This window comes from Callorhinchus milii, unplaced genomic scaffold, assembly GCF_018977255.1.
Source record: "Callorhinchus milii isolate IMCB2004 unplaced genomic scaffold, IMCB_Cmil_1.0 Scaffold28, whole genome shotgun sequence".
Lineage (NCBI taxonomy): Eukaryota > Metazoa > Chordata > Chondrichthyes > Chimaeriformes > Callorhinchidae > Callorhinchus > Callorhinchus milii.
In genome coordinates, this window is record NW_024704769.1 from 2,232,342 (window position 1) to 2,244,922 (window position 12,581).

Below are 12,581 nucleotides of genomic sequence, written 5' to 3' on the forward strand. Positions count from 1 at the left end.
TTACCCCTAATTAACCCTTACTCTAATTACCGTAATTACCCTACACCCATTTACCCTAACCTAACCCCAATTACCCTATTTACACTAAACCTAATTATCCTAACTGTAATTACCCTAATTATTAACCCTATTTACCCTAACCAAGCCTGGCAGACATTGTCTCTCTCACCGCGTGTGTGTGTGTGTGCGTGTGTGTGTGTGAGTGAGCGTAGGTTGTCAGATGTGTCCGCGCTCCAACAGCTTCCCATAGTGAGACACAGAGAAAGACTAATTCCTGATCAGCTGCAATCCCACAGCTCCCACAGTGGGTTACACAGAGATAAGAGGTACAGAGACCAGCCCCCAATCAGGAGATGTAGAGAGGTCTAGTTGGTACCCAGTTAGTAAGATTTAATAAGATGTCCTTGACCAACAAAGAACTCAAGGAAAGATAAAGACGTCCTAATCACATTGATGGATAGTCAAAAATGATCGTTAGTTTAGTGTCCTGCAAGAACCTGTTACCGAAGACCTTTAGATGGCCTTTGGTTAGGGATGAGATCATTCCACAGTGAAACCGAGGTCTGTAGTGGGCAAATATAGTGTATAAAAAAGGGGAGTTTCCAGCGATTCCTGGGAGCAGAACGGTCAGAGAATCTGATGTTATCCCTTGCGATCGCGTAGCCTGAGGACCCGGACTTTGTAATAAACTTTTGATTCCAATACTCTACGTTTCGAGTGTCGTTCAGCATCGAAGGCGCAAAGCCCTTCGGAGGGAAGCGGACGAGGTTGACGTGGGTGTGGGTGTGTGGGTGGATGTGTGGGGGGTGTGTACGTAGGTGAGTGTGGAGGTGTGAGTGTGCGTGTAGGCGTGAGCGTGTGCCAAAGCCAACAGGTGGCGTTTTTACTGGTTAAAATGGGCAGCCGATGGGTTAATTGATGCTCCGCTGTTTCCATGGTCACTGGCTGCATCCTCTTGACGATCAGATGGTACCTTTCCATAACCATGGAAACCCGAGTGGGGCACAACACTGATGTAACAGTCATTCCAGGGGCTCAAAGTGCTCGGCAGGGCTTACACTGACGTGTCGTACCTCTCGGGTGGGTTCTGTTGATCGTATCCCATTCACGTTCCCTATTGATTATTATTAGTATTGATCCCGAACAGAGGGGGGAGAGAGAGAGAGAGAGAGAGAGACATTAAACCGGGATCCTTCCGAGCGCTGTTAATGCGGGCTTCCAGTGCTATCAATTCCCCCTTTCCTTTTCCTTCATTAAATTAAATTAAAGTACCACAGCTTCCTTTACTGAGCCATTAGCTCCACTCAACTCCTTCCCCTTCGCTCAATTATCGGGCGGAAGCCACGGAAGCTTTTACACAGAAGATAGTAAAGAGTGATTTAGACACACACACACACACACACACCACACAATCTGTGTCTAAATTGGGGCACGAAACGGTCACAAATACTGGAGACTGCGCAATTTAGGGTCTTCGTGTTATTTGACAGCACGTCTTTATTTAATGATTTTCAAAGCAGCTGAAATCCAAAGGTTTTGTGGTCGCCTCATGCATTTCGGAGACAAGCCGACGATTAACAAAGCCAGTTTATTGATCGAGCGAAAGCTTTGAAACCAACACCGAACGCTGAACCTTAGCCAAAGTACCACAGCTTCCTTTACTGAGCCATTAGCTCCACTCAACTCCTTCCCCTTCACTCAATTATCGGGCGGAAGCCACGGAAGCTTTTACGCAGAAGATAATCAGCTTCTGGGCTCAGAGCCGAGGCCGTCGGCGTTGGGAATACCAGGGGAGAGGTTTGGCAGTAGGTTTCCTCCCGCACTTGACATGGCAGATCAAGAGGACCTCAAGATCCTCACGCTCCCTCTCAGGCAACTCCCGACCTCTCCGACCTCCCGGCTCCCCAATCCACCACCCAACACCTCGCACCCCTCCACTCCACTTTTCATCGCTCTGAGACTCTATCCTGCGTGGGGGACGCCGGATACCTGCAAGTTGTTGTTGTTGTTGAACACGTTGGCTTAGATTTGAAAGTTGCCCCAAAAGCCCTTTGCCCCAAACCCTCTCTGCAGATAACTCAGTCCATATGGTTGGTCAGAGGGAGGTTGGCACCTGGTTGATGGCAGTACAGTGAAGTGTCACACACACACTTACTCACAAAATACGCACACAACACACCACGCAATACACACACTCACTTACACTCACAAAATGCACACAACGCACACAACACGCGCTCACTCACACAACGCGCACTCACAGCACACACTCACTCACGCCACACGTACAACACAGCACACAACACACACTCACTCACACAACACACGCACAACACTCACTCACACAACACACACTCACTCACACAACACACGCACAACACTCACTCACACAACACACACTCACTCACACAACACACGCACAACACTCACTCAACACACACGATCCACACTCACTCACAACACACCCACGCACAACACACCACACACACACACACACACACACATGCAGCTCGATTAAATATAAAAGCACTCGGATCAATGACGTGAAAAGCGCTATATCAAATGCAAGGATTATTATTATTATTATTATTATTAAGAACATTTCAATATTTAAGTCACTTATAAAGCCTGGAGAGCAAGAGCAAGTGTGCGGCAAATAAATAATTGCTTAAAAAGGCACAAAGAACATTGATAGTCCTGGTTGTGGAATGTTCAACAGCAGTTCCCCCCACAACCCTCCCCTCCCCGCCCTGTCTCCCCTCCCCGGCCCCCTCTCCTGATTGTCTGGGGATGAGGATCTCTCTGGTTGTCACTCCGTCACCCTCTTCTTTGTCGTGTGTGTGTGTTGTGCGAGTGAGTGTTGAGCTAACAGTCTGAGTTACCAGCACACACTATCCTTCACACTATACCAACCACCAATAACCTCGTCTGTTAAGTTTTGAATCAGTTGAAGCCGCTTTAGCCGGACGCCAGGTAAATCGGACAAAACGAATGAGTCAAATAGCAATTGATCGATTGACTGATTGATTGATTGATTGATTGATTAATTGACAGCTGAACAGCTTGGGATCAGCTGGAGCCCGTCTGATCACAAGCAGATTCAGACCCTCAACCGTGTCCCGTGCCCTGGGACGTCTTTCTGACGTGAAGGGCGCTGGACAAGGGTGAATTGTCGTTGTTGTCAATCACCTCCGAGACGCCCCTGCTCCTCTACTGGCGGGAAGAGGGGTAAGGGAACTTTGCTCAGCCTCAAGACCCCACCACTTACGCCGAACAAAATGGCCGGTTTAAGCGGCTTCCACTGTGTATATAGGGCGACCAAAATATCTACCCTATCATCAAAAAAAAATAAAATCATCATTTCTTTAATACTTCTACTTGCACTCAACACCGTTGATCCTGTTCGGACGTATAACCCTCTCCGGGTTATTTCCACTGGGTCAACAGCAAAAAGCGATCTGTTTTGAAAGTACATTTAAAAAGAATCCGTATACAATACTGCCGTCGGGTATCACAACACTGGCGTTCCATTACAACTCAAACTAAGTGAGCCAGGCCACAGCACGATGCAGAATATCACCCCCAACCCCTCAACCCACACTGATCTTGGAGGCTGGGGGCGGGCGGGGGGCGGGCGGGGGGGGGGGGGGGGGAGAGGAAACAAGCCCTAATCTACAAAGCAGTAGGTGACCAGCACCACCGAGCTCAGCAATGACACGCCTCGGAATGGGCAGGCAGTCTTGCCCGCACTGCCATCCACGTAACTCCCGTTGCCATTGTTGGCAGGATAACGGTTGTGAATATTCCTGCTGTATCCCATTGATCTGATACCAGTGCCCAAAGCTAGCCCGCCAGCGATACCCAGGGCCCCCCCCACCGCAGCTCCAGCGATGGCGCCCTTGGCCATCTTCGTCTTCGAAGACGATGCAGGTTTCCCGAAGGACTTTGAGGTGCCGGAGCCTCCTTTCCGTTGCTTGGCCAGAGCCATCTCACTGACACTAGCCACCAGGAGCAGCACCAGCCAGCCAGCCGCCACGCGAGGCCTCATAGCTCCTCACCTGCCAGGATACAAGCAAGCACCAAGAGAAGTCAACCTCCATCACAGCAACCCTCCCAGCCTCCAACACACACACACACACCCCTTATACACACACCCAGCCTCCAACACACACACACACACCCTTACATACACACATCCAGCCTCCAACACATACTAGCCCCTCACACACACATCCAGCCTCCAACACACACACCCCTTACACACACACCCAGCCTCCAACACACACACCCCTTACACACACACCCAGCCTCCAACACACATACCCCTTACACACACACCCAGCCTCCAACACACATACCCCTTACACCCACACCCAGCCTCCAATGCACGCTACCCCCTCACAAACACACCCATCCTCCAACACACACAGCCCCTCACACATACACAGCCTCCAACACACATACCCCTTACACACACACACACAGCCTCCAACACACACACCAAACAGCATCTATAATATCTGCCTGAACAGCATTGCAGTTTGACATCTCATCCGAAAGACGTAACCTGACAAAGCAGCTTCTCCCCACCCAACCCTTCCAACCCCCCCCCCCCACCCCATCCCTCCTCCACCCCCCCACCCCGGCCATCCCGGTTCAGTCACAATATAACTGCTGGCGAGGCTTGGGCTGCAGTTTTTAAGCTTAATCAGCAGCTGAGCGAGTGTTGGTGTTTATTGTTTAGTGTGCGCTGTGTGGATCACTGCGCTGCTGATGTCTCTGTCCGCCCCCCCCCCCCCCCACCCGCCGCCCCCTCACCACCCCGTTGTGTGGCTAGTCAGGGCCCATTTTACACCAACAAACACAACACAAGCCCAGTGTTAGATACCACTGCGATGCACGTCTCAGTTCACTCTGGACGAACGTCTGACTTTCCTGTCCGGACTTCGCGACAATCCTCGCGTTCGATACCTCGCCCTATCGTGCGTTTCAGACGTCTCAAATGCTTCACGGGATGGACTGCAGAGTGCGGTGACCGGATGTGGCCGACGCCTTAGCACGATTTACACGTGGTGATGTTCTGCGTAGTCCTCTGAGACGCTATCTTGAGAGGCGGGCTCGGTATAAGTGCAAGTCGTTGCTGTTGTGGTGATGGGCTGGTTAAATAACTAGTTACATAACGGTGGTGGAGTTACATAACTAGTTACGTAACGGTTTAAAAGGGAACCCTTCGCTCTTGTGCCTTTGTGACCAAGCATCAGAAGATCGGGTTACTGAATCCCTGCCTCAATCCCTTAAACTCAACCCCTCTCAACCCCTTCAGACCTATCTTTTGTTAGAATCGAGCGATTTAACTGCATTTTATATCCATATCCAGGGATAAGAGAGGCAAAGAGTTAAAAAATTGGCTACATGATACCAGTTGGGGTGATCCAAATCGCAAGGCATCCACACATGATCTGCAGAGTACCTCGACTCAACAGGAACCCGAGAGACGATTGAGACGTTTTATGATTTAATATATCTGCTTCAATATCTATATGCTCCCTCTTGGTTGACATCATCCGCAGACATGGGGTGAATTTCCATGACACCCAACTCTACCTCTCCCGCCTCCACCCTCGACTCCAGGACCTTCAGCCACTCTGCCCCCAACCTCTGGAACTCCATTCTGCAGTCCCTCCGCCTCGCCCCACTCGCTTGACTCTTTCAAGACCCATCTCAAGACCTTCCTCTTCAACCATATTTTCGATCACCCTCCTTCCCCCCCCCCCCCCCCCCATGGAGGGGTTTAGTTTAACAACAGGCATTAACATTTTTATCTCAGGGTATAAGGGAAACTCACCAAACCAGTGCAGCACAGCAGAACGGAGCTGGTGTCCTCGAGGGCTGTGTTGCTGTCCAAAGCTCTGAAGGTGTAATATGGTTTTGGTTCTGTTAATTATCGCTGATGCACTGTGTGTACAAATCATTCTACAAATGTTACAGTAAAACCTTCTTCACACCCATATTGGGATTGTCAAGTCGTCGTTCATTGGTTAATCCGGTCATTCTCCCCAGATGCACTGGGTCTAGTATCAGCGACAAGAAGCTTGTCTGTGCTCAGGAGAGATTAAGGAGGAGTTTTGATTATGTAACGGGGGAGAAATCAAGTCAGTAACCAGAGGAACAACAATCACAGCAAGTTTGCAATGAGACAGTGCCGAGAACTCTCTTTATACACATCAGGAACATCAGACAGAGCGAAAAACAACAGAATCCTGTGTGGTTTTGTGCACATTCTGTTTTTCAAAGCTTTTCAAAAGGGAATTAAAAAAATAATCCTTGCATTCGCCACAACGCCTTTCACATCAGGACATCTGAAAGCTCTTCACAGGATTCACAGCGAAGAGCAGCGACTGTTTTCATAGAATATTACAGCACAGAAGGAGGCCATTCAGCCCATCAGGCCTGTACCGGCTCTTTGGAAGAGCTACCAACTAGTCCCACTCCCCCACTCTTACCCCACATCTCATCTCCCCTCTCGTTCTTTTGCCAATAAGTCTGTGTCCCCTGGTTACTGCCCCACCCCTCCCAGTGCAAAGTTTCTCCCAATTTACTCTATCAAAACCCCTCATCATTGTGAACAAGTCGATTAAATCTCCCCTCAACCTTCTCCGCTCTAAGGAGAATAATCTCAGCCTCTCTCATCTCTCCACATAACTAAAGTCCCTCATCCCTAATGGTCCCTGGTACCATCCTGGTGAATGTCCTCTGCGCCTTCTCCAAGGCCTTGAACAATGTGGACAGCAAGGTTCTCACGGACGCCCATGAAGCGAACGACTAATTTTATCAGGGCCGGTGGTGTGGGGGAGATTGTCAGCCTTGACATTGACCAGGAAAAAAAACTCCCATCTCTTACCAGCTCCCAACCCTACCCACAGCACCATAGGGAGAGCTTTAAGTCCTGGATGAGAGTTGACTTTCTCCAGTTGATTGTCAATAAGTCTAAGGCTCTCCTGCTTGGCTCCCTTCAGCACCTCCTTACCTCAGACTCCGACAACATCGTCCTCCATGGATATACTCTACAACTTACGAACCCAATAAAGAACCTCAACTGTCCTTCACGCCCCACATTCGTATCATGATCGGCTCTGCCTTTCCCCACCTCAGCAATGTCACTCGGCTCCAACACACACACACACACACACACATATTTATACACACACACATAATGTCACACACACACACACACACACAATAATACACACACACATATTCACAGTGATACACACATACACAGTGACACGCACACAGTGACACACACACACTGACACATAGTTATACACACGCATATACACAGTGACACACACTCACATACACAGTGACACACACACAGTGACACACACACATACACAAAATGACACACGCACACAGTGACACGCACACACATTTATACACGCTTACACACAGTCACAGTGTGTATCCACACACACAAAGTTATACACAGACATACACAGTGATTTACACACACAGTTATAACACACACATACACACAGTGCCACACACATACACAGTGACACAGTTATACACATACACACAGTGACACACACACACATATACCCAGTGACACACACACACACATAGACAGTGACACACACACAGTTATATACACACAATGCCACACACAGTTATACACACACACCGTGACACAGTCACAATAACACACACAGTTACACACAGTCACACGGCGAGAACCAGCAGCAAATGGACTTTACAACTCAAACACCCTTTGTCTCGACCGACAATAAATGTTAGCAATAATAACCATAAGCCCAGAGACAGAGAAACAACCCACCTACGTAATAATAATAACAATCTTTGTATTTAATACAGAGCCTTATCACGCCTTCTAGACGTCTCAAAGCGCTTCACAGAAAATACGTAAAGCGTAGCGACTGCGCCTTTTGTGGGCGAAACGCGGCAGCCAATTGCGCACAGCAACGTCCCCACAAACAGCCGAAGTGACCGTTTTTTTTTGAAGGGGTTATTATCCCCTGGACAAGGGATCCGCCAATCAACTAACAACCAGGTTCCTATTTACCGCTGGGTAAACAAAGGCGTGTGGAGTAAGGAAACTCGCCCTGGTCAGGAATCCAACCCAAATCCTCTCGCTTGCGAGGCGAGCGATCTAACCACTGAGCTACATATAATATATACACACACACACACACACACACACGCGCGCGCGCACGCACGCACGAGAGAACTCATTCATCTTTCACCCAAAGCTAATCGCAAAGCGATTACGCAGAAAGAATAGAGACCGAAATAAACTCCACAATTACGGTACCAGCAAATAATCCGCCCGTCGTTGGATTAGTTGTCCGGCTATTGTTTGCTGCACAAACCGCAGCTCAGCCAACACACCCGCCGGCTGCTCGCGGATGACCGTACCTGTCACTGGATAGATTTCCTCTGAAAAACAGCTGTTTTCTCCCAGGCTGTGTGTGTGTGTGTGTGTGTGTGTGGGTGTGTGTGGGGTGGGGTGGGTGGTGGGGGGGGGGGGCAGTGATGACTGTGTGTGTGCGTGTGCAGTGTGCATGCGTGACTTAGTCTAATCCCGAATGGTTTTGTTGTCAATGTCGTTTGATTGACAGCACAACGAGTCTATCACATTACCTGGTTGCAATCTCCTCGCTTTCCCACAGGCTCTGGACGAGAGCATTTCCTTAAAGCAAAATTCAGCTAAATCCTTAAATGATAAGAAATGATTTTAATTTATAGTCCCAGTTTGTTTTTAAGAAAAGACTGAATTGATGGAGGGAGGGAGGGAGGGAGGGGAGAAATATATATTTATTTATATTTAACAAATCAGCTATGGCAAAATCAAGAGAAACTCCCTCTTCTTTTTAATAATAATAATAATCCTTGCGTTGATACAGCGACTTATCCCTTTGGGACGTCTCAAAATGCTTCCCAGAATGTTCTGTAAAGTGTGGGCGAATCTCGGCCGTCAATTGCGTCCCACAAGCCGTCGTGGGATCTTGAGTGACCAAATTATTATTAATATTTTAAATTTTACTTATTTACTTACTTATTTATAAGGGATCCTTATCCCCGGAAAAGTGATCCGCCAATCGACTGACCTACTTACTGGTGGGCAAACAGAGGCATGCGGAGTAAGGAAACTTGCCTAAGGGTTCGCCCTGCCCGGGAATCGAACCTGGGTCCTCTCGTTTGCGAGGCGACGGCTCTAACCACCGAGCCGCAGGATTCCTGTTGGAGGAATGAGCTGTGAGATGTGGGGGAGCCGGAGACTCACGGTTGGGCAAAAATTAATGTCCACCTGGTACCTGGGTTTGAACATCTCAGCCCCAGGTAACGACTCCTACAATCCAGGAGTTTCCTGGGAGAGGGAAATGGGACTGAAACTCTCGGCCGTCAGAGGGGGCATTCCCTTTGATAAAAAGGAAACCCACTGCCTGTTGTGTAATCCCCTGAAGCTTAATTATTAATTTTAGCCCTGGAAAACGTGTCCAAAGTCCAGCTGCTTGGCAGGCCCTGCAGATACCCCCCTCCCCCCCCCACCCGGGACCACTCAGCGCTGACAGCAAACGTCCTGCACGGTAGGTCTTCACTGTCCTGTATTTAGGGTCTAACTGTCCTGTATTGTAGGTTCTCACTGTCCTGTATTGTAGGGTCTCACTGTCCTGTACTATAGGGTCTCTCTGTTCTGTACATAGGGTCTCACTGTCCTGTATTGTAGGGTCTCATTTAGGGTCTCACTGTCCTGTATTGTAGGGTCTCATTTAGGGTCTCACTGTCCTATATTGTGTCTCAGGAGATGTGCAACATTGGGCCTCACTTTTTTCAAGGAACTGCAGAAAAATGCTTTGGATTTGAGCCCCCATATCCCTTCCCTTTCTGTGTGGCTTGGGTATTAATTAATTGGGTGGTGTGGGGGAGGTGTGTGTGTGTGGGGGGGGGGGTGGGAGTGTGTTATTTCACGTTCCATGCCTTGTCCACCCCACCATTGGGCCTTCATCTTCTCCGCAATCTACCCTCTGAACCCTGTCCCACAGTCCCTTCACCTCGCCCCTCCCTCGCCTCCTTCAGGACCCATCTCAAGACCCTCCTCTTCGGCCACACCTTCAGCCCTCCTCCTCCTCCTACGCCCCCCCAACCTTCCACCCCTCCTGATCCCAACCACCAGCTCGGGTTGCGGATCCTGACTGTGCAGCGTCTTGGGACGTGCTCCTGACGTGAAAGGCAGACACCGTGCGTGTAAACGTCATGTGTTGTTGTCGTTGTGTGTACGTAGTGGGGTCTCTCCTCACGGACCGACAAACAGGGACTGTCGCTGAGAGTTCCACACTCGCATGTTTTACCGCACGTTGAAATTTCCCGTGTCCCAAGTGCAAAGGATGGTCACCAATAGCACTAAACCCATTACGTTGATTTAACAGGAAGCTTTTATGGCCCTCTCAATGACCAACTATATTCGGAAGTTCCCTGAATCGCTATCCAACTGAAAGGCACTCCATAAATTCAAGTCATTATTTGTGCACGAGTTTCTCTCTCTCTCTCTCTCTCTCTCCTCTCTCTGTGTGTTGCTCCAGGGGTGTGTTTGGAGATACAATGGAGCGTTTGGGACCAGGTGGCCGGGCCGGGAAGCAGATGACTCGGAGGGTTGGGATCGTGGGATACGGCAGTTTGGGTACGTGGACACTCACTGACAAACGAATGGTGCAACAGCCCACACCGCAGGTCCCCTTCGTGTCCACCTGAGTAGAGATGGCGAGAGGGCAGGGTAGTTTGGTTAGTGAGCAGCTTTAATGGTGCCTCTGTGTTCTCCTGCTACAGGCCAGTACCTGGTGGACATGATTGTCCAGGCCGGGGCCGAGCAGGGGCTGCAGCTGGTCTTTGTGTGGAACAGGAGCCAGGAGAAGATGAGAGGACGTGTTCCTGAGGAGCTACAGCTGAAGGACCTCAACATGTTTGGGGACAGGTGACAGGGACTAGACATAGTACATAGGAACAGGAGGAGGCTATTCAGCCCCTCGAGCCTGCCCCGCCATTTAATAAGATCATGGCTGATCTTCTAACCTAATTCCATTTACTCGCCCCATCCCCATATCCCTTAACCCCTCTATCGTTTAGAACCAATCAACCTCAGGCTTGAACATGTTCAAGGACTGACTGAGCATCCACAGCCTCTGGGGTAGAGAATTCCCCAAATTCCCTACCCTCTGAGTGAGGAAATGTTTCCTCAACTCAGTTCGAAAAGGCTGACCCTTAATCTTGAGACTATGACCCCAAGTTTTAGATTCTCCAACCGGGGGAAACGGTCTCACGGCATCTCCCCTGTCAAGACCCTTAAGAATCTTATAGGTTTCTGAGCACTAACACTACCCGGTCTCTTCCCCCTCCAGAAAATAATCCGGGTTTCTATTTTTATTACCTACGTGCAGTCACTTCACTCTTCCCCACGTTGTACTCCACCTGCCATCTTCTTGCCCACTCACCCGGGCTATCTATGTCCCTTCGCGTTCCTCGTGTGTCATCCTCACAGCTTACCCTCCCGCCTACCTTCGGGTCGTCCGCAAACTTAGATGCCTTCTTGACCTTCTTGACTCACGGGAACACGGACCACGTTCCCGCAACCCGCCCTCGTAATTTAACCCTTTAAGCCCTGGTATCATTCTGATGAATCTCTCTCTTTCGCGCCCTCTCACACGCGCGCGCTCCGTCCCTCTCTCACACTCTGCTGCTGTTGTTGTGTGACTGTTATGCTTCTCTCCGCTCGTCTCCCAGGAAATCTGACCTTATCCTCGAGGTCTCCCACCCTCAGATCACCAAGGAGTTTGGGGAGAGATTCTTGAGAAATGCGGATTTTATGGTGAGTTTCACCGTGTGAGGGGGAGGGGAGTGAGGGGGACGGGGAGTGAGCGGTAGGGAGTGGCAGAGAGGGGGTGGGGAGTGAGCGGGGAGGGGGAGTGAGGGAGAGTGAGTAGGGAGAAGATGGGGAGCGAGGGGGAGGAGAGTGAGGGGGAGTGAGGGGGGAGGGAGGGAGTGATGGGAGGGGAGCGAGGGGGAGGGGAGGGAGTGATGGGGAGGGGAGGAGGGGGAGAGGAGGGGGAGTGAGGGGGAGGAGTGATGGGGAAGGGGAGTCAGTGAGGGGTGTGGAGTGAGGGTGGGGGGTGGAGGGGGTAGAGGGGAGTTGGGGTTCAGGCTGAGCCTCACTGTAAGGAGTTTGGTGACGTGTCTCTTGACCCCAGGCCGGATCACCCACGGCCTTCGCTGACCCGGAGACTGACCGTCGGTGCCGCCGAGCGAGTGCCCAACACGGACACACCCTTTACATCCCCAGTGGGGCCCTGTGGGGAGCCTCCGACATACAGAAAATGGCGGACAGGGGAACGCTGAAGGTTAAACACTGGCACATTCGCTTAAATCCCCTCACTCTTCTCAACTGTCTCAGGCATCACACCCCCCTCCCACCCCACTCCCCGCCTCGCCCCTCCCCGTCTCGCCCCCTCACTAACACCCGCCCCAGCCTTGCCCCTCCCCGTCTTGCCCCTCTCCGTCATGCCCCTCCC

General features: G+C 50.5%; 1 protein-coding gene across 1 annotated transcript in view; it reads left to right on the forward strand.

Moving 5' to 3' along the window:
* The first annotated feature begins 9,577 nt into the window (after nucleotides 1-9,577).
* The window catches only part of aspdh (aspartate dehydrogenase domain containing), a 3,106-nt gene continuing 102 nt past the window's right edge, over nucleotides 9,578-12,581 (forward strand). Inside the window, exons 1-5 of the mRNA XM_042344419.1 lie at nucleotides 9,578-9,608; nucleotides 10,602-10,699; nucleotides 10,846-10,990; nucleotides 11,797-11,881; nucleotides 12,261-12,410. Coding sequence (XP_042200353.1) covers nucleotides 10,621-10,699; nucleotides 10,846-10,990; nucleotides 11,797-11,881; nucleotides 12,261-12,410 — 459 coding nt within the window. The 5' untranslated portion in view covers nucleotides 9,578-9,608; nucleotides 10,602-10,620. The remainder of the gene's footprint in view (nucleotides 9,609-10,601; nucleotides 10,700-10,845; nucleotides 10,991-11,796; nucleotides 11,882-12,260; nucleotides 12,411-12,581) is intronic.